This window comes from Cyclopterus lumpus, chromosome 9, assembly GCF_009769545.1.
Source record: "Cyclopterus lumpus isolate fCycLum1 chromosome 9, fCycLum1.pri, whole genome shotgun sequence".
NCBI lineage: Eukaryota > Metazoa > Chordata > Actinopteri > Perciformes > Cyclopteridae > Cyclopterus > Cyclopterus lumpus.
Window position 1 is genome coordinate 25994122 of NC_046974.1, and position 20685 is coordinate 26014806.

The window sequence follows — 20685 nt, forward strand, 5'->3', positions numbered from 1 at the left end:
TGCAGTGCCAGCCTGCTGACTCACTACTCTTCACCGGTCCCTTGGGGCTCTGATCGTCAGAGTAGGGACATTAGACTGTACAGTGCATCCAGAAAGTATTCACAGCACTTCACTCTTTACAAATGTGGTTATGTTACAGCCTTATTCCAAAATTATTTTCCTCAACATTCTACACACAACAACCCATAATGACAAAGGGAAAACTGTTTTTTGCAAATCTATTAAAAATAAAGAACGAAAACATAACATGTACATAAGTATTCACAGCCTTTGCTCAATACTTTGTTGAAGCACCTTTGGCAGCAATTACAGCCTCAAGTCTTCTTGGTATGATTCCAGAAGCTCGGCACACCTATTTCTGGGCAGTTTCTCCCATTCTTCTTTGGAGAACCTCTCAAGTTCCATCAGGTTGGATGGGCAGCGTCGGTGCACAGCCACTTTCAGATCTCTCCAAAGATGTTCAATGGGGTTCAAGTCAGGGCTCTGGCTGGGCCACTCAAGGACATTCACAGAGTTGCCACTCTACCAAACAGGCCTGATTTGTGGAGTTCTACAGAGATGGTTGTCCTTCTGGAAGGTTCTCCTCTCTTCATTGAACACTGGAGCTCTGTCAGAGTGACCATCGGGTTCCTGGTCACCTCCCTGACTAAGGCCCTTCTCCCCCGATCGCTCAGTCTGGCTGGGCGTCCAACTCTAGGAAGAGTCCTGGTGGTTCCAAACTTCTTCCATTTCCAGATGATGGAGGCCACTGTGCTCATTGGGACTTTCAATGCTGCAGACATTTTTCTGTACCCTTCGCCAGATCTGTGCCTCAATACAATTCTGTCTCGGAGGTCTACAGACAATTCCTTGGACTTCATGGCTTGGTTTATGCTCTGATATGCTCTGTCAACTGTGGTACCTTATATAGACAGCTGTGTGCCTTTCTAAATCATGTCCAATCAACTGAATACTTATGTACATGTTATGTTTTCGTTCTTTATTTTTAATCTATTTGCACAAATTTGCAAAAAACAGTTTTGACTTTGTCATTATGGGTTGTTGTGTGTAGAATATTGAGGAAAATAATGAATTTAATCCATTTTGGAATAAGGCTGTAACATAACAACATGTGGAAAAAGTGAAGTGCTGTGAATACTTTCCGGATGCACTGTATATCTATGGGGAAATCAATGTGGACATTGTGTTTGGCTAACAGAACTACACACACAGTTGCTCTTTTACCTTTTCATTGAACATCAACCTCACATTGAAACAGGTATCGACACAAATGGACTTAAAGCCTAAATAAAGGCTTAAAGTTACAGTGAAGCTGGTTATGCTCATTCAATCACACAATCCAGCAGCGGTTGTAATGGACACACCTGGAGAAGATCTGCTCTCATCTGAGTGCACCTTTCTAGTTTCAACTTGATTTGCTTTCAAGGGCGGTATTTTGTGTTGTCTTTTGGACGCTTTTTCCACTGGATAAAAAAAAAAAAGACTAACACCTGGCTTTTGTCTTTAGTGCGAAAGGTTCCATTCATTCCCTGGACAAATGACTAGTCATGAGAAGTCATTTGCATTCATCGTCCCTGATCGGCAGTGATGGAAACATGACAACCAGGTGGAAACGCTTTCCTGTGTCTACTTTGTCATCTCAGCCTCATAACTGTACCACATTCTTCAGGGTGGTTTTCAAACAAAGTTACACATTTGAACTTTAACCCATTATGCCTTGTCCTAAAAATACAAAAACCATGCGCATGTCTGTAAAAGGTAAAGCCCCTCTCGAATTGTCTCATTAAGACCAAAAAATAAATCTGCCTTCTATTCTGCAGAATTCAAATTCTCATTTAAGCACACAACTGTGTAAGAACCATTATAAACATTATATATTCTCAGAAGATAAAACATACAAATTACAGAACGTGGAGACCAGTCAGTGCTGTTTCTGTTGAACAGTATTTGATCCAAACTTTTCATTGTTTATGATTTAATACGTTGTTTTTTTGTGCATAGACACTGAGAGGGTTGGTAGTCCCCATGCAAAGCCGTTCCGATGACATGGAGCAGAGGTTCTGCTTCTAGAAGTGTTCTGATATTATGACATCAGCAGGTCATTATGTTCTTTGTGTATTTAGTGAGAACCTTTGGATAGGGATACACCATTGTCTTCGACTAAGACAAACGGATAGAGACACAACTGTCCATTGTGTTTGGTGGCTAGTGTAACACTAAGAGGAGGACATCGGAACCCTGAAGAAAAAGGCCTCTGAAGTCCCGAAGTTTTTATTGAGTTGGAGGACCAGTTGACACTCTGGGTCAACAGACGGATGAGATCCAGATGATCGGCACGCCTTCAGTTTAGAGAAGCAGACAGGAGTACCGGCACGTAAGCAAAGTAATGTACTGCTGGAGAAGGGGGAAGCATCAAAAAGTATATTAAACATAAAATAAAATGAATATCCTAAGTGTCCACTATATTGATGATATTTTACCCCTTTACTTTGCCTCAGGTAGCGCTTTTCCTGCTCTCTTCAAACCCACAAGATAGATACGAAACAATCCTTTCACAGAGAAAGGGGAAATTCAGTTTATTTTGTATAGCCCAATATCACAAATTACAAATTAGCCTCAGAGGGCTTTACAATCTGTACACATACGACATCCCTGACCTTTGACCTCACATCGAATCAGGAAAAACTCCCCAAAAATAACCTTTGAAAGGGAAAAAAGGGAAGAACCCTTAAGGAGAGCAACAGAGGAGGATCCCTCTCCCCGGATGGACAGATGAATAGATGTCATGTGACCAGATGAACAGAGTTACAGAGTTACATAAACACATTACATGAATATGACAATGTATGAATGGAACTCCAATCCATGAAACAGAAGGAGGTAGAGAGGAGGGGGGGCGGGGCATCAGCAGGGCCAATGTGGGAGGCCGGCTCACCAGCATCAGACACCTCCAGGTCCAATGGACCCTATGAGACGTGAAGTCACAACGACTCCGGGGAGGAAGCAGAGTTAATAAGGTGCAATGTGTTGGGGTCATTCAAATCGAAAGCCCGTAGGAGGAAGAATTCAGCCGAACAACTTCTCTCGTTCTGGTAGATTTATTCGTCTGGTCATCAGTAAAACACACACACTGCAATTGCAAAAGCTTAACCACAACTTCCTGTTTTCAGTCTCGCCAACTTCTGCATCTTATACTTTCGTCCTGACTCTTAACTTTGTCCTCTTATTGACCCTCGGCTATCCTGACACAGAATATATAGAACAATACACAATCCATAAATGAGAATAGATTATCAAATGGAGAGATGTAAATTCATCCATAAGGAGAGAGAGAAGAGGAGATAGGTGCTCAGTGTATCCTAAAACATCCCCCAGCAGCCTATAAGCCTATAGCAGCATGTCAAGGGGCTGGACCAGGGCAAACCTGATTCAGCCCTAACTATACGCACTATCAAACAGGAAAGTCTTAAGTCTATTCTTGAATGAGGTGACTGTGTCTGCCTCCCGGACTGAAAGTGGAAGCTGGTTCCATAAAAGAGGAGCTTGATAACTGAAGGCTCTGGCTCCCATCCTACTTTTTAGGACTCTAGGAACCACAAGTAGCCCCGCATTTAGTGAGCGCAGCTCTCTAGTGGGGCAATATGGTACTACAAGCTCCTTAAGATATGATGGTGCATCACCAATCAAGGCTTTGTAGGTGAGGAGAAGAATTTTAAATGTGATTCTTGATTTTACAGGGAGCTAGTGCAGAGCAGCTAATACAGGAGTAATGTGATCTCTTTTCTTAGTTTTTGTGAGTACACGAGCTGCAGCATTCTGGATCAACTGGAGGGATTTAAGAGACTTATTAGAGCAGCCTGATAATAAGGAGTTGCAGTAATCTAGTCTGGAAGTAACAAACGCGTGAACCCATGAAAGAGCCCATCAAGAGCTTTTGTGTCGATGTTCAAAATGAAGCCAACTGCAGTCAGAACACACTGACACACATCAGAGTAGGATGGATTGGACATACTAACATCCAGAAATCCTATTATACTTCAATTCAAGGGCAATGCTGCAATACATATAAATCTGAATCAAAATGTTGGATGTATTCTTTAGGAGCAACTGCTTAAGTAAACATCATGATTGAGATCACTAATTTATTAATAATTCTTATTAAAGCATTTGATAGCCTATTCATTAATTGTTACCTCTCGGATAAATTAAGCAGTTGAGCTGCTGGGTTTTAGACAGCAGGTAGGACATGGCTGATGATAGGCCATATGGCGGGCTATGGCAGATAGTGCTTATGATTATGAGGTGGACTATCTATGTTACTATGAACTGTATATCACTGAGTCACTTTTCGGTTGGTCTGTCTTCAAAAAGGTCCTTGTGTCCAAAACATTAATTAAATAATTCAACTGCAGAACCAATTGATTGAGATTGGAAATCCAACGGTGTCAACCTGTTGCCAGCATCTACCTGGACGTTATGCAGGTCCTCCAGAAACTGACAGCATATGGTACCAGTGGACTTTGACTCTTCTTAAAGCAGGTTCCGTATTCAATTCAATTCAGTTCAGTTTATTTTGTATAGCCCAGAATCACAAATTACAAATTATCCTCAGAGGGCTTTACAATCTGTACACATACGACATCCCTGTCCAGGACCTCACATCGAATCAAGAAAAACCCTTTCACGGGTAAATAGAAGGAGGTGGAGAGGAGGGGCATCAGCAGGGCCAAGGCAAGGACTCAGGGGGCACCTTCTAATGTTCATGGCATGGCTATCCATGGTTATAGCCATCATACAACTGTTACACTCACTTGGTGCCTTAAGAATGTGTGTCACATCTAAATATGAAGCCATGGAAGTTGTTCCAATTCTGAGTAAGTCGTGACCACCATCTAGTGTTCGGATTAGGAAGTGACAACTGTGATCATCAGTTGATTCTGCAATGCACTGTTTGTAATGGTGGCATCTTCCCACTGTGCAAATCAAAATAACTTGATTAGTTTTGATCAGTTTGGGGTGGAAGAGAAGGGATGTTATTATGACTCTGATTCAGACAGACAGACAGACACTTACTTACTTTATTCATCCACAGGGGGACATTTGTTTGTAGCAGCAGCAAACAAGGTTACAGAGTAAACATACAAATATTAATATTAGGTGTGAAAAATGCACACTAAAATACCATAGAAAAGCAGAACATATTACATTTAAGAAAATGAAATAATAAAGAAAATGAAAAAATGCAAAGTGTATATAAAATATATACATTGAAAGCAGCACAAGGGATATTGATTCAATTTGAGGAGGATCTGGCCAGAGGTGATTTATTATAAAGTCTAGTTGCAGTTGGCAGGAATGTTCTCCTGTATCAGGAATGTTCTCCTGTACGAGGAATGTTCTCCTGTATCAGGAATGTTCTCCTGTATCAGGAATGTTCTCCTGTATCTGGAATGTTCTCCTGTACGAGGAATGTTCTCCTGTATCAGGAATGTTCTCCTGTATCAGGAATGTTCTCTTGTATCTGGAATGTCCTCCTGTATCAGGAATGTTCTCCTGTATCAGGAAGGTTCTCCTGTATCTGGAATGTTCTCGTGTATCAGGAATGTTCTCCTGTATCTGGAATGTTCTCGTGTATCAGGAATGTTCTCCTGTATAGGAATGTTTTCCTGTATCTGGAATATTCTCCTGTATCAGGAATGTTCTCCTGTATCTGGAATGTTCTTGTGTATCAGGAATGTTCTCCTGTATCAGGAATGTTCTCCTGTATCTGGAATGTTCTCATGTATCAGGAATGTTCTCCTGCATCAGGAATGTTCTCCTGTATCTGTCCTTGTGAAGCGGAGCTGAAGCAGTCGGTTGGAGAACGTGCTCTGCTGTCCCTGCAGTAGGTGATGGAGAGGGTGGTCCGGGTTCTCCAATATGGACAATACTTTTTTCACTGTCCTCCTCTCCACCACCTGTTCCTTATAGTTTGCAGCCAATGATGGAGCCGGCCTTCCTCACCAGTTTAGTGAGTCTGTTGGTGTCTCCGGCTCCAATGCTGCTCCCCCAGCAGACTACGGAGAAGTACAGAGCACTGGTCCAACAGACTGGTAGAACATCTCCAACATCTCAGAGGACTGGTCCAACAGACTGGTAGAACATCTCCAACATCTCAGAGGACTGGTCCAACAGACTGGTAGAACATCTCCAACATCTCAGAGCACTGGTCCAACAGACTGGTAGAACATCTCAAACATCTTGCTGCACGCATCGAAGGATCCAAGTCGACTCCTCCCCTTCTTGTACACAGCGTTGATGTTGGCCTTCCAGTTCAGTCTGTTGTCGATGGAGAGACTAGGAACCTGTACTCCTCCACCATGTCCACATCCTCCTCCACCATGTCCACATCCTGTCCCAGAACCCTCAGCGGTTGTGGAGCTGTCGTCTTCCTCCTGAAGTCCACCACCATCTCTCTGGTCTTGGCCACGTTCAGAAGCAGGTGACTTCCACCGGCCCACTCCACAAAGTCATCCACTACTGCCCTGTACTCCTCCCATCCATCCTTAATACACCCGACCACTGCAGAGTCATCAGAGTACTTCTGCAGATGGCTTGACCCCGAGTTGTCCTGGAAGTCAGTGGTGTACAGGGTGAACAGGAAGGGAGACAGAACAGTTTCCTGTGGGGCTCCAACATCACTGACCACCGTCCCAGACAGCACACGGCCCAGTCGGACATACTGTGGTCTGCCTGTGAGGTAGTCAGTGATCCAAGAGACGGTGGACGAGTTGACCTCCACCACCGCAGCTTCTCACTCAGCAGCAGTGGTTGGATGGTATTGAAGGCACTGGAGAAGTCAAAGAAAGTGATTCTCACACAGCCACCGGTTCCATCCAGGTGCAACTGAGCTCGCTGCAGCAGGTAGATGATGGTGATGGTGACGTCCACTCCACGAGGCTGGTAAGCAAACTGTGATGATTTCACTTGCGGTCGAAGGTGAGCCAAGACCAGCCTCTCCAGCACCTTCATCACATGGGATGTGACATTCTATGTATATGTGCACTATTCTTAAAGACTCCTCAGCTCACAAGCTTTGGAAGATTAAAGGAATGCATAGGGGATAGATAAAAACATTTGAAATATTGCACTGCATATTGTATTAGAATATTTTTTTCATGAAAATGTAGTGGGCTGCCACTGAGAAGAAGCATACCGGCTTAAAATGAATAGGCGTATTACCACATACTTTGTTTTTGTTATATTCAATTATATATCATTATATTATGATTTGTTAATTACATTTTTATGGCATACTATACTATGATTTTTCTATTACATTTGTATGGCATAGATAGATTGGTGGGTGGATGGATGGATAGATGGATGGATGGGTGGATGGATGGATGGGTGGATGGATGGATGGATAGATGGATGGATGGGTGGGTGGGTGGATGGATGGATAGATTGGTGAATGGATGGATGGAAAGATAGATGGATGGGTGGATGGATGGATGGATGGGTGGATGGATGGAAAGATAGATGGATGGATGGGTGGGTGGGTGGATGGATGGATAGATTGGTGAATGGATGGATGGAAAGATAGATGGATGGGTGGATGGATGGATGGATGGGTGGATAGATGGAAAGATAGATGGATGTATGGATGGATGGGTGGATGGATGGAAAGATAGATGGATGGGTGGATGGATAGATTGGTGAGTGGATGGATGGAAAGATAGATGGATGGGTGGGTGGATGGATAGATTGGTGAGTGGATGGATGGTAAGATAGATGGATGGGTGGATGGATGGATTGGTGAGTGGATGGATGGAAAGATAGATGGATGGGTGGATGGATGGAAAGATAGATGGATGGGTGGGTGGTTGGAAAGATAGATGGATGGGTGGATGGATGGATTGGTGAGTGGATGGATGGAAAGATAGATGGATGGGTGGGTGGTTGGAAATGACTACGCTACACAGAAGTTATGTTATGTAACTTTGACATGTGACTGCAGGCTGATTGAGGGTTCAGGAACAGAACATCCTAAATCGAGTGTGACTACTCTCTAATGTCAACTGGCAAGTTCATTTTCCTCGTCGTCCTATTGCATGACTACTCGGTTAGGAATGGATGCCAACACAGTTCACGCTTTGACTTCCATTGACTGTGAGTATTCTTGTTAGTTATAATCTATAAAGTATAGTGTTTTGTGATTTTACTTTTGTAGCCCACAAGTGGTTCACGCTACCTGTTTGTGCACATAATAATATATCATAGTATGTATTGTAAATGCAAACGGTGTCCTTGTTTGAACTGACCTACGACGAGGAAACAAAACAAAGCAGTTTGCTCGTGACTAATCAAAGTAGAGGGAATTTGGCATTTGCAATATAACGCTGAAAGTTTTGAACTGTTTATAGTTTTTGTGGCTATCATTTCCTGAGCAGTTTTTTTACATTTTTTAATTTATATTTAAAAAATGAAATGCAGTTACGGTAGGTCCTCAGTCATGGATGGTCAGATGGGTTACCATATTTAACTTGTCGACGCATTTTCAATAAAAAAGCCTGAACTAAGTTTTGTGTGTATTAATTGGGGATCAAATAAAAAAAAGTGTTTTACCATATAAATTAATTTCCAATTAATTATATTAGATTGGACGAACCTAAATACATTTAAATGAATTAATGGTATTTTATTATTTAAGCTGTATTCGATCAAAATGACTAAATCAATTAAACTATATTGCATGGATGTTCTTAGTTTTAGTTGGATTTACATATATTTATTATCACAACAAGTTCATTGAGTTTAGCATCTTAATTATGTTCCTCTTGATCTTTGCATCACTTTCATGAGGTTTTTCTCCATATTGATGTGTGTGTGTCTTTCACTGTAATGCGTTTTATTTGACTTCCAGACCCCTAAAAGACAAATTCTGATCAGCTGAATGTGAAGTTTCAGAGAAAAATACAATGTCTAGTTATTGTGTAAATAAAGCAAACCGGAGAATAAAATGTGAGAATTTGATAAATCATCCTTGATGTGGTTAATTTACAAGGAATATTACATATTTTACAGTTTTCCCTATACATTGCATCCCATACATTCACTTCAGTAAACATAGTTTCCAGCTGTTTACTTGCACAGAAAGGCTGAAGGCTGCCGAGACCCTCACTTTTTAATCTGCTCACTTTTTAATCTGGACCTTATAGAAGAAAACGTAAAACCACTGACAAAAAGAGTAAAGGCTTTTCAGGTGTATTAAGGCTCAAATAATACAATTTCATATCCAAAAGTGTTATAAATGATGAAGAAATCTGCGCAACTTTATCTACGCACCCATTGATCAGTAGCATCCACGGCTGATTCTGCACACAATCACTGGAGTTTCTTTCTATCCAAGACACATGAGATCATTCCGATAGGAAGAGATCCTTCCCGGTAAATGCTGCCGTTCCAGAAGAGACACTTCCCTTTTGTCGGAGGTTCAACACCTCTGGGCAGCAGCAGCAGCAGCAGCAGCAGCAGCAGCAGCAGCAGCAGCAGCAGCAGCAGCAGCAGCAGCAGCAGCAGCAGCAGCAGCAGCAGCAGCAGCAGCAGCAGCAGCAGCAGCAGCAGCAGCAGCAGCAGCAGCAGCAGCAGCAGCAGCAGCAGCAGCAGCAGCAGCAGCAGCAGCAGCAGCAGCAGCAGCAGCAGCAGCAGCAGCAGCAGCAGCAGCAGCAGCAGCAGCAGCAGCAGCAGCAGCAGCAGCAGCAGCAGCAGCAGCAGCAGCAGCAGCAGCAGCAGCAGCAGCAGCAGCAGCAGCAGCAGCAGCAGCAGCAGCAGCAGCAGCAGCAGCAGCAGCAGCAGCAGCAGCAGCAGCAGCAGCAGCAGCAGCTCAGGTCCTCCGGTGGACCAGCTCAGTTTAAAACCCAGACCGGCCTCCTTCAAACATCCCACAGAGAACGCAGCCGGGATTTAGGGCTCGCTTTAAGATTTGGTGCAGCTTTCTGTCTCAGTTCTAAAGAACGGTACTTATGACAACTGTAATTCATGGCCTTTATGGTTTATGGGATGTATTTGGGAGAAAACATTTCATTGGAGTTTACTAAACATCCCCCCCCCTTCTTGCCAGTGGACTGTGAAATGAGACGTGTCTGTGGCAGATGGGGAAACAGGCTTGTTTGGTATGAAGGTGTTTTACTTCCCATTGTTTTGGCTCACAGAGATCTTAGTGTCTGTGGATGTTTTACTCCTACAGACATGTTTGGTGGATTACAAGTGCTTCTGAGAGTGGAGGAAATGGGTCATAACAGTTGTTAAGTAACATACAAAAAAATAAATGCAATCTTAAATTTGAGTCAGAAAGGTGATGCAAAGGGCTATTGGTTGGGTTTTTATTTTTGTTTATGGGTCTTTAGTGCAATTCACATTTTATAATTTAAAATTACACAACTCAACACAATAGGTTTGTAAATTAAGGATTTTAATTAAAAAAAATAATCACATGCATACATACAACCACATGTACTGTATGTATGAAACCATCAGGCTAAATAAAATTTGAGCAAACAGTAGTGTCATAGTTTTTGTAATAAAAAAACACCAAATCAGGGTGATGCTGAAAAATGAATACAGAAAAAATAATGAATAATAAAGAGAATCAACACTGAGCAGCACCGATGTGGTTGTTCTATAACTCCTTTATTATAGTTTAACACACAAAGTGAATTGTTTCTTACGCTCTGTTCAAGTATACTGTCAGTATGCATGATGGAGCCTACTGCACCCTCAGAAAACAGAGGACCAGTTTGATAGCACCATTACAAAGGTAAAATAGGATTCACACACATAATTGTACGCAAGGTTATTTTTTTTTTTTAAACAAGGATTAAAACGTCAACAAGTAGTGAATATCTGCAACTCTGACTGTCTGAAAGGGGAAATGACATTCGCTAGCAGTGACAGCTGACTAGCTAAGTAGCTCTCTACCCTGCAAACCGCCCGTGGCTGTATAAAGAGAAGTGGTACGCTAATGGAGGCGTGGCCACTGAGCAACTTTCCCATGAAAGTTCAAACATCAAGCAAAAAAAAAATATAACATTCTGATAAATTGTATGTCGGAGCTTCCACATCAACAGGCCCAAAGAGCAAGCGTCTCCTTTAACCCCTCCCACCACTCGGTCTCATTCACATGATGAGGAAGCAAAATGATTCTGGATTTGGCTACGAGTACATTTGACACCTTTTAGGACCTAATGCTTTAAATAAGGGCTATTCAAGTGTTCATACTGATCTACAGGCGTCTCTTGCCCAATGCAATTCTATGGGAAGAAGTATTTTTGGGCCAAATGGCATCACATGACGGCCCCTGAAGTTATTCTCTCTCTCTCGTTTTGAAAAAGGATTGCAGTGCAGTTCTGCTCCAGTTATTTAAAGAGGGCTTTGGGGCACTTTGGGGCTCTTCAGCATGTGTAGGATTATTTTTTACAACTGAACTGGGTAATTAGCCCGTGTATTTTGTGATAAAGTGGGCTGTTGGCTTTTTGAGGACTTGCTTGTTTATGCCACAGCTCGATTTGCATGAACTCCTTGATGAAGATGATTCCTCTCAATTCCCTGACAGGGTTCTGGGAAAGTTCAAATGCACTTCAAATACCACACATTCTTGATGACATTCCCCAATGCTGCAACTTCCCAGCAAGTTTAAAATGCACAGGGCTTCGCCGTTCTCTTGATCTGAACTCGGGAGGTTGGAAGTGTCCGTAAGCTGCCTCTGTGTGAGGAGGGGGGTAACATATTCTTTGGGATGGGAGCTAAAGGAGAGGGTGGGGTTGAAGAAAGCAGCTGCCTCATGGATGACGAGGAGCATAAAAAGGTAGTTTGTCTAGGCTGGCTGGTTAGAATCCACTACGGATGGAGAAGTGTAGTGGTTGGTGGGCTGCAGATGGTCCGTCTGCACTGCTTCGTCTTTACCTGTGGGTCACCTGGTTGTTGAGGAGGCCTGGGAACGTCTGTTCAGTTTCAGTGCTCAATGAGCCACCTAGCAGAGACAGAGACCGTTACCACCTCCACACTTAGTCCGTGTTTCACATCTGATACCAACAGTTTTAATCCCCCCCCCCCCCCCCGTGATACATGTAGGCCCGGATGTTGCTTTACTTAGCATCAAGACAGTATATGAGATAATACATCTGAAAATCAAGTAAATTATATGCAGATGTATAATAATAATAATAATAGTACTAGCGGAAGTTTCATGTTGACACTTAAACTAAATTATACGGCCTACTTATATATATATATATATATATATATATATATATATATATATATATATATATATATATATATATATTTTAAATAACTTAATTTAAATTTCAAATATCTTGTCATACATGACACATTTCAGGGATTAAATTGGACCGTACACTTTATTCCTACTGAAAGGAATCAGAGATAAAACCATGGCATGTAAGCTCAAATGTGTACATTCTATGAATGCAAATTAATTCCATATGACTATAATGCTAATTCCACATTAGCATTATAATAATGCACTAACATTGCATTAAGTAACATATAAATCAATGCGGCAACTGCATGTGCTTATCAAAAACATGTATATTTACAATTCAAAGTCATTTTAAAGGGGCACTGTGTAATAATTGACCACATGCTCAAAACAACTAGGGGGCAGCAGATCACCTCTACTCCACACAATCCAGATTTAGGGGAGAAGTAAACAAAAATATGAGATTTTTGTTTTGTTTCAGCCACTTTTGGATTTAATCGAATATGTCTTACCATTATGGCAGCTGTACATCCACACACGATGGCCATCGTATCGACATCTGCATTTCATGATGTTATTGGTGTAGTCTGACTCCGGTACCTCATAGTTTGGATTAATTACTATCTGTGAGAGGAATAACAATTATGGTAATGCTGTGACACGCCAGTACTGTAAATAATGTCACTCTTTATTTAGATAAAAAGATTAATGGAACATGGGAAACATTACCTGGAAAATGTAGTCTCCAGGTTTGAGTTCACTTATGTCGATCCACTGGCAGTCAATGTCGTGCCTGTAGGTGTCCCAGCAGCCCACAGTGATGCCCTGCTCTCCAAAGTTAGCACACTCATACCTCTTTTCAATACCTGTAACAAGATATTACAAAATGAAGAAAATGTTGGCAAAGAGAACCATTCTGACAACCTGCATTGATTTATTTGTCCACTTGGGGGCAGCATAACAAGCTGTAAACACAGCATTGACTCATTATTTTATTATTGACATATTATGAAGTTGTAAGAAAAGGTAAGCGTACAGTTGCACATTTAGACACCCGGCAGACACCGACTGAAACAAATAGTCTCTCCTTTTAGTTCTGTTTTGGTCTCTACCAGCTTCTGAGAAAAGTATCTGGCTCATTAGCTGCTAAATGCTCCACCATGCGTACCCTACGCGTATGTAAAGGTAAACAAAGTGTTTAGGAGCTGTCGGTTCGTACAATGGGGTTATCTGAACAGTGTTGCCTAGAAACAGCTCCCTTATGCCTGGAAAGGAGGTTGAGGCCAGTGAACCAAAGAGTGAACCAAAACATTAAAGCTGCTGGCTGTAAAAAACAAATGATACATGTTATGTGAGGTCACAGTGGCCTTGATCTTTAACCACCATGTGGATCCATCCATCCGTGCCATCTGCTGAGATATCAGGTTCACAAGAATGGGTCAGATGTTGACCAACAGCATCTAATCAGTGTATCCAGTCCAAGTGGACAGTGTGCCTAACTGGTAGAAAGTTCCCTCCAGTTGTTGCTGCGTCCACGGGAATGGGACAGAAAACCCCCAAAACAGAAAGGATCCATCCATCCATCCATCCATCGGTTCAATCCCCAGCCTCTCCACTCCATTAACCTCACATTTCTCCCGAAGGCTGTGCCATCAGTGTGTGAATGGTTAACTATAGTCACCTTCCATCAGAGCTGAATGGATGTACTAATAAAAGCCCATTATTGACTATGAAAAAGGGGGTTCTCTGCCACCTTTCTTCAAAGTTAAAGCACATTCACATCTTGAAAAATCAAAATAGGAATCCCTCTTTTGGTTCTCACCTTCATCGCACTCTGAGTCCTCCAGGCAGAAACTTGCTTTGTGCCCTTCTGCCACTTTGGTTCCATTGAGGGTGAAGAGGTCATACAGGGTAAACACCTCCATGCTGTGATAATGCCTTCACACAGACGGAAATACAGTTTTACAAACCCAGTCAGGCTTAAAATGTTGCACAAGAGTACAAATACAAGGATGGCACTTGTCTGTTGTAGCTCTAGTCTGGTAAAGAAAGAGCTATCATTACCGCCTTATGTTAACACAAAATGTTATCACTTCAGAATGTTATCCTATTAGACAAGTGTGTGAAATTGTAGCATATCAAACAAGTATGACCAGTGGGTTTGACCCTTTGAACACCAACATGTAATCAGTCCATCATTCAGACTAGGTGGACGTTTGTGGCAATAAAAAAGTCAAAATAAAAAGGCGTTCCTGAGATATCGTGTTCACGAGAAAAATCACAAATTGGCTTCTGCGATCCATTCCATTATCCGAACTGCGTATTCTATTCAGGGTCTCAAGGGAGGCTGGAGCCGATCCCAGCTGACATTGGGCAAAGGCTAGGTACACCCTGGATAGGTAGCCAGTTTATCGCAGGGCACATATAGAGACAGACACTCACATTTAGAGTCTGCAATTAACCTAAGCTGCATGTCTTAGAGAACCCAGAGAAACCCAGAGGGAACCCACGCTGCCCTGGGGATAACGTGCAAACTCAACACAGAAGGCGCAACCCAGGAATGGAACCCGGGTTCACCTCTTGCTGTGTGGTGACAGTGTTAGCCGCTACACCAATACATTTCTTTTAAATGGTCTGATACACTCCGTCAAGTTCTGCCACTCAAAGGGGCCAAAGGTTTGACATGTGGGGAAGCTGGTATCTGTGTGAAGCTGATAACTGTTCCTCCAGCCAACACAGGAACCACACACATGTGGGACCTTTTGTACAGACGCTTACAGCACACGTCCAATTACAGGGCAGCATAACGTATGGCAGGGAAAAGGTGTCGTGTTGAATGAGCTCTAATTTGAGATGTCATTTCTGAATCATTCAAATGTCCTCTTCTGCTAGTGGTTTACAAAGAACTTTATGCTTGTGATAAATAATTAAGTTGCACGTTATATGTTCCTGGATTATAAACTGGTTACAACTGCTTCCATGTAATTATATTGTGTCACACAATGTAACCAGTTTTATTAACACAACCTATTTGCTTTCTTTCTGGGAGTTTGATACAAATCTTAAGGCTGTGTGTACAGAGCTGGTGGTGATTAGCCTAGCTTAGCATGAAGACTGCAGTCTTTACTAAAAACCCACTAAAAAGGTTAAAGTTAAAAAATACTCTTTTTTGTTTGATCCGTAACCTAACTTAACATTAAATTGGTTGTTACATGCTGCAAATACACTTTTTCTATCCACTCAGCACTTCCGGGTAACCTGAAAGTCACTGGCCACAGCTTTGTCAAGAAATGTATGTAACTCCCTCTAAAACTGTCATTTATGCATTTCTGTTAACGTACTTTATGTACCTAACTAACAAGATATATCATTTTATACGCCCTATTTTGTAACTTTGGAGACAGCCAGGATCTTTATGCTAAGCTAGGCTAGTCCAGCTCTTTACTAAAGAACAGCCAGATGTATCACCCCATTCTCAGGCAGAAGAAAAGGCTTGAATGTTGAACTATTCCTGAAGCAAAGGGACGAATGTTTGGAGGTTTAACAGAATGAAACACTTTCAACACCTTGTATCCTTATAAACAAGTGGTTTGGCTCTGGTATCCAGTAATAATCTTTCTACTGTGAAATTATCATCTCATGAATTCAGGGAAGAAACCCAAGGACATATAAAATAGTCCAGTGACACTGACCTGTGACATTCGTGCCACACCCAGGAATGTCTGCCCGCTTTGGGCCGGAAGTCCGACTGGCCGTTGTTGTGGATCTGGGAGGAGAAGCGAAGCAGGCGACGGTAGCTGTTGGCCGGTGCCTGGCTGGAGTTGGAGGAGAGACAGTTCTCCTCATATGCACACTGCAGCATGAACATGGGCCTGTCCTCCATGTAGGTGGTCTGCTCCACCACCTGAGGGTTCAACACCAGGTCAGGAGCCGCTATGGACAGGAGGATGAAAGAGAAACACAGGGAAGCAGACAAAACATACTTAGACGTAGGCCCTGTCATAGGCCCTAAGTAGGCCGTGATGTATGCCCTGACGTAGGCCCTAAGTAGGCCATGACTTATGCCCTGACGTAGGCCCTAAGTAGGCCATGACTTATGCCCTGACATAGGCCCTAAGTAGGCTGTGACGTATGCCCTGACGTAGGCCCTAAGTAGGCTGTGACGTAGGCCCTAAGTAGGCCGTGACGTATGCCCTGACGTAGGCCCTAAGTAGGATGTGACATAGGCCCTGACGTAGGCCTTGACATATGCCCTGACGTAGGCCGTGACGTATGCCCTGACGCAGGCCCTAAGTAGGCCCTGACTTATGCCCTGACGTAGGCCCTGAGTAGGCCGTGACTTATGCCTTGACGTAGGCCCTAATTAGGCTGTGACGTAGGCCCTGACGTAGGCCTTGACATATGCCCTGACGTAGGCCCTAAGTAGGCCGTGACGTATGCCCTGACGTAGGCCCTGAGTAGGCCGTGACTTATGCCTTGACGTAGGCCCTAATTAGGCTGTGACGTAGGCCCTGACGTAGGCCTTGACATATGCCCTGACGCAGGCCCTAAGTAGGCCCTGACTTATGCCCTGACGTAGGCCCTGAGTAGGCCGTGACTTATGCCGTGACTTATGCCGTGACGTATGCCCTGACGTAGGCCCTAAGTAGGCCGTGACGTATGCCCTGGCGTAGGCCCTGACTTATGCACTGACGTAGGCCCTGAGTAGGCCGTGACTTATGCCTTGACGTAGGCCCTAAGTAGGCTGTGACATATGCCCTGACGTAGGCCCTAAGTAGGCTGTGACATATGCCCTGACGTAGGCCCTAAGTAGGCCCTGACATATGCCCTGACGTAGGCACTAAGTAGGCCGTGACTTATGCCCTGACGTAGGCCCTAAGTAGGCTGTGACGTATGCCCTGACTTATGCCCTGACGTAGGCCCTAAGTAGGCCGTGACTTATGCCCTGACGTAGGCCCTAAGTAGGCTGTGACTTATGCCCTGACGTAGGCCCTAAGTAGGCCGTGACGTAGACCCTGTCATAGGCCCTGACGTAGGCCCTAAGTAGGCCGTGACATAGGCCCTGATGTAGGACCTGACGTAGGCCCTAAATAGGCTGTGACATAGGCCCTGATGTAGGACCTGACGTAGGCCCTAAGTAGGCCCTGACGTATGCCCTGACGTAGGCCGTGACGTAGGCCCTGACGCAAGCCCTAAGTAGGCCGTGACATAGACCCTGTCATGGCCCTGACGTATTCCCTAAGTAGGCCCTGACGTAGGCCCTGATGTAGGACCTGACGAAGGCCCTAAGTAGGCCGTGACATAGACCCTGTCATGGCCCTGACGAAGGCCCTAAGTAGGCCCTGACGTATGCCCTAAGTAGGCCCTGACGTATGCCCTAAGTAGGCCCTGACGAAGGCCCTAAGTAGGCCCTGACGTATGCCCTAAGTAGGCCCTGACGTATGCCCTAAGTAGGCCCTGACGTATGCCCTAAGTAGGCCCTGACGTAGGCCCTGATGTAGGACCTGACGTAGGCAAAAACAAACGGAAAGAAGCTCCGGCACCGTAATGTAAATGTTTCTGTTTCAAAGTGCAGAGCCCGCTGGTGATTCCTGAGGGATAGTTGGGTTTCAGCTATGCAAACAAAACTATTTTATTTTATTAAATGAAACCTAAAGAGTCAAAGCTGAAGACTTCAGTCAAGATGTGATGAAGAGAAAAGCCTTCCCTCTTTCATTCATGAGCCTACAGACTCAAAAGCATCCACCAGCAGTGAGGTATCCCTGTGTGTTTCTTACTCTCAGAGCAGGAGACTCCGGCCGCGTTGCGTCCGCCTCCCTTAGCGCAGCTGAGGTGAGCCCCGTGATGCAGGCAGTGGGACAGGGACATCTCCGTACCAGAGCAGCGAACGCCACTCATTACCACCGAGTCAGCACTTACCTCTCCTGGCCAGTACCAAGTCTCCTGTGGAGAGAACATGACCCACGTTCACAGTTGATCCATAATGAACTTTGGTTGATCACGTCCCTGTAGAACTGATTCAAACCAAAGCCCTGAAGCTACACTGTAATGCAACTTTTTGATTAGATTCCACTATAGGTAGATGGTAGATAGGTATGTTTGAAACACAGGCTGGCCTTAGAAAAACAAATATATATATATGATATACGATAATCCATCACTGACTTCTTTTTACTTTGTTAGAAGTAAACAGTTATGGAGGATTTTACTCAGCCTGCAGTGAAACCTTATTTAAGCACCATTGCATATATGCAATATTTCAGGTACTTCACGTAAGTAGAAATTACACCATTATGAGTGAAAGTCCTGCAATTAAAATGTGACTCCAGCTAAAGTACAAAGGTATTATCTGTATAATTAAATTCAAATTTCTTTTTTAATTTGTGTAGCCCAATATCACACTGATTTGGAAGAAAGTAGAAACATACATATATATTTCATTTTACAATATTTACGTTCCTAAAATAATAATAATGATGTTGTTTGTTTTTCCCAGATGACATTCATGATATAACTAATGATGTTTTAAGAAGAAATAATTATATAATATAATAAATCATAATAATTGTGCTTTGATGGTTGATGATTGTTTCTTTCAGTAGTTTACTCTTGGATACACATGGATCCATACATTCAATATGTTGGACGGATGAGCATTAAATACTTCTACTTGAGTAAATGTACAACATCATTTTCCACCACTGTTCACCAGTAGTACATCACAAATATTCAATGTCACTGGTATGGCTCTATGGTACATATTATGGTCCATATTCTGCTTTAAACAATACAAATGAAAAAAAAAATAAAAAATCATAACTTGAAAATGTTGTTAATAATGGATTTTCAACTGGGTAATTAGAAGAACTATGAGTACCACACAAAAAAACACATGCAGTACCCGCATATTTCCACCACTATTTTACAAAGAGGAGTTTTGGAATACCGAGATGCCAAAAGTACCAGAGCCAATGAACCGGTCGGTTCTCTTTTTGAGGAAACCAATGAATCATTGTAAAGAAAAGCCTGTATTCTACATCGACCACTAGAGGGCACAGCCTATCATTTCATATCCTCACTATATAATGGTTTCTTTTTTAAACGAAGCACAACGTTATGGTCCTATGACTTTCAATGTGCTGCCAGATAAAGACATCGGGGTGTGTTTACTGTGTTATGGTTGTTAGCGTGACAGTAAACGCACCCCAATGACAACAGACAGTCTTCTCACTTCTGCCTCAAGGTAAACCTGACATCCTATAATATACCACACACACCATGATGTTACTATTTCCCCTGCTAAAGCCCTTCACTCAACAGCACTGCAAACACTTCCAGCGTGTAGCCACTTTAGTGTACTTTTACGAAACACACAAACATGTTCACAATGGAACAAAGATTCACTTTGTAAAACCTTTTAGATTCAGCCACCATCAAAATGACCACAATAAAGGCCCCTGCCCTTCACAACTGGACATAATTCAATTGAAAAAAGGCTTTCAACTGAAAATCATTGGTTTAAGTAAATCAATGAATGCTTAGGTTTCAATAGAGAATACTATTTATACACTTAATATAACTTATTAAACTCAATTAAGTTAATTAAATGACCACATTTATTTCCATGACACTTCCTGAGTGTGATTAGTGAGACATTGATCCAGACTTTGGAGAGCTAGAAAAGTAATAATTTGACAGTAAAAATCGGAGCTAAACTTTCCCTGTTCAGATGTGCGCTCTACTGGAAGAACATTCATAACAATATTAGTTAGTTTTGTTCCTGTCAGATATGTACTTTAAACTGAACAGAACAAATGACTTGTACCTGGAAAGTGTTGCTGGCGAAGCCCAGTCCCAGCTGCCTGCAGACCACCATGGCCTCCATGGTTCCCCAGCTGTCACTGCACACCGTCCCCCACACCAGAGAACCGTTCCTCTCCACCAGCACCTCCACGCGGCCCTCGTAGGGGTTACGACCTCCGCTCAGACGCAGCTACATGGGCACAAACAAAACAGAACTGACTCCGAGGCTGAACCCACACGGTTACGTTTGACTGGGAGCATTATTTAAATGTTGAAAACCTAATGCATCCATTGATTCTAAGGTTTTTGGAGAGGTAGTATGTGCATGATAGGTATACTACTTATGACGTGGAGACTATGAGGATGAACCAAATAAACAGGCAGAAAAGAATGCTGAAACTAGGATTCCTCCGCCAACCAATCAAACTGGAATTGCAATATATTTACGACAAATTCTAATTTTATATTTTTATATTTGTATATTATCAAATATTGAAATACACAAAATACACAGTTGCAGCTCAACAGACTCTTGATGATTGTGATAGAAATGTGACTAACTCACATATGTCAACATCGGCAAGTCATACATATTCACAAGAGACGTGGAAACACCAATC

General features: G+C 42.9%; 1 protein-coding gene across 3 annotated transcripts in view; it reads right to left on the bottom strand.

The window, feature by feature from the left end:
• Positions 1-10439: 10439 nt before the first annotated feature.
• The window catches only part of loxl2b (lysyl oxidase-like 2b), a 34082-nt gene continuing 23836 nt past the window's right edge, over positions 10440-20685 (bottom strand). For all 3 annotated transcript variants that reach the window (XM_034542494.1, XM_034542495.1, XM_034542497.1), the window contains exons 8-14: positions 20088-20255; positions 18040-18205; positions 15955-16195; positions 14085-14200; positions 12992-13128; positions 12775-12886; positions 10440-12010 (exon numbers count right to left, since the gene is read on the bottom strand). In XM_034542494.1, the coding sequence (XP_034398385.1) occupies positions 11940-12010; positions 12775-12886; positions 12992-13128; positions 14085-14200; positions 15955-16195; positions 18040-18205; positions 20088-20255 (1011 nt within the window). In that variant the 3' untranslated portion in view covers positions 10440-11939. The remainder of the gene's footprint in view (positions 12011-12774; positions 12887-12991; positions 13129-14084; positions 14201-15954; positions 16196-18039; positions 18206-20087; positions 20256-20685) is intronic.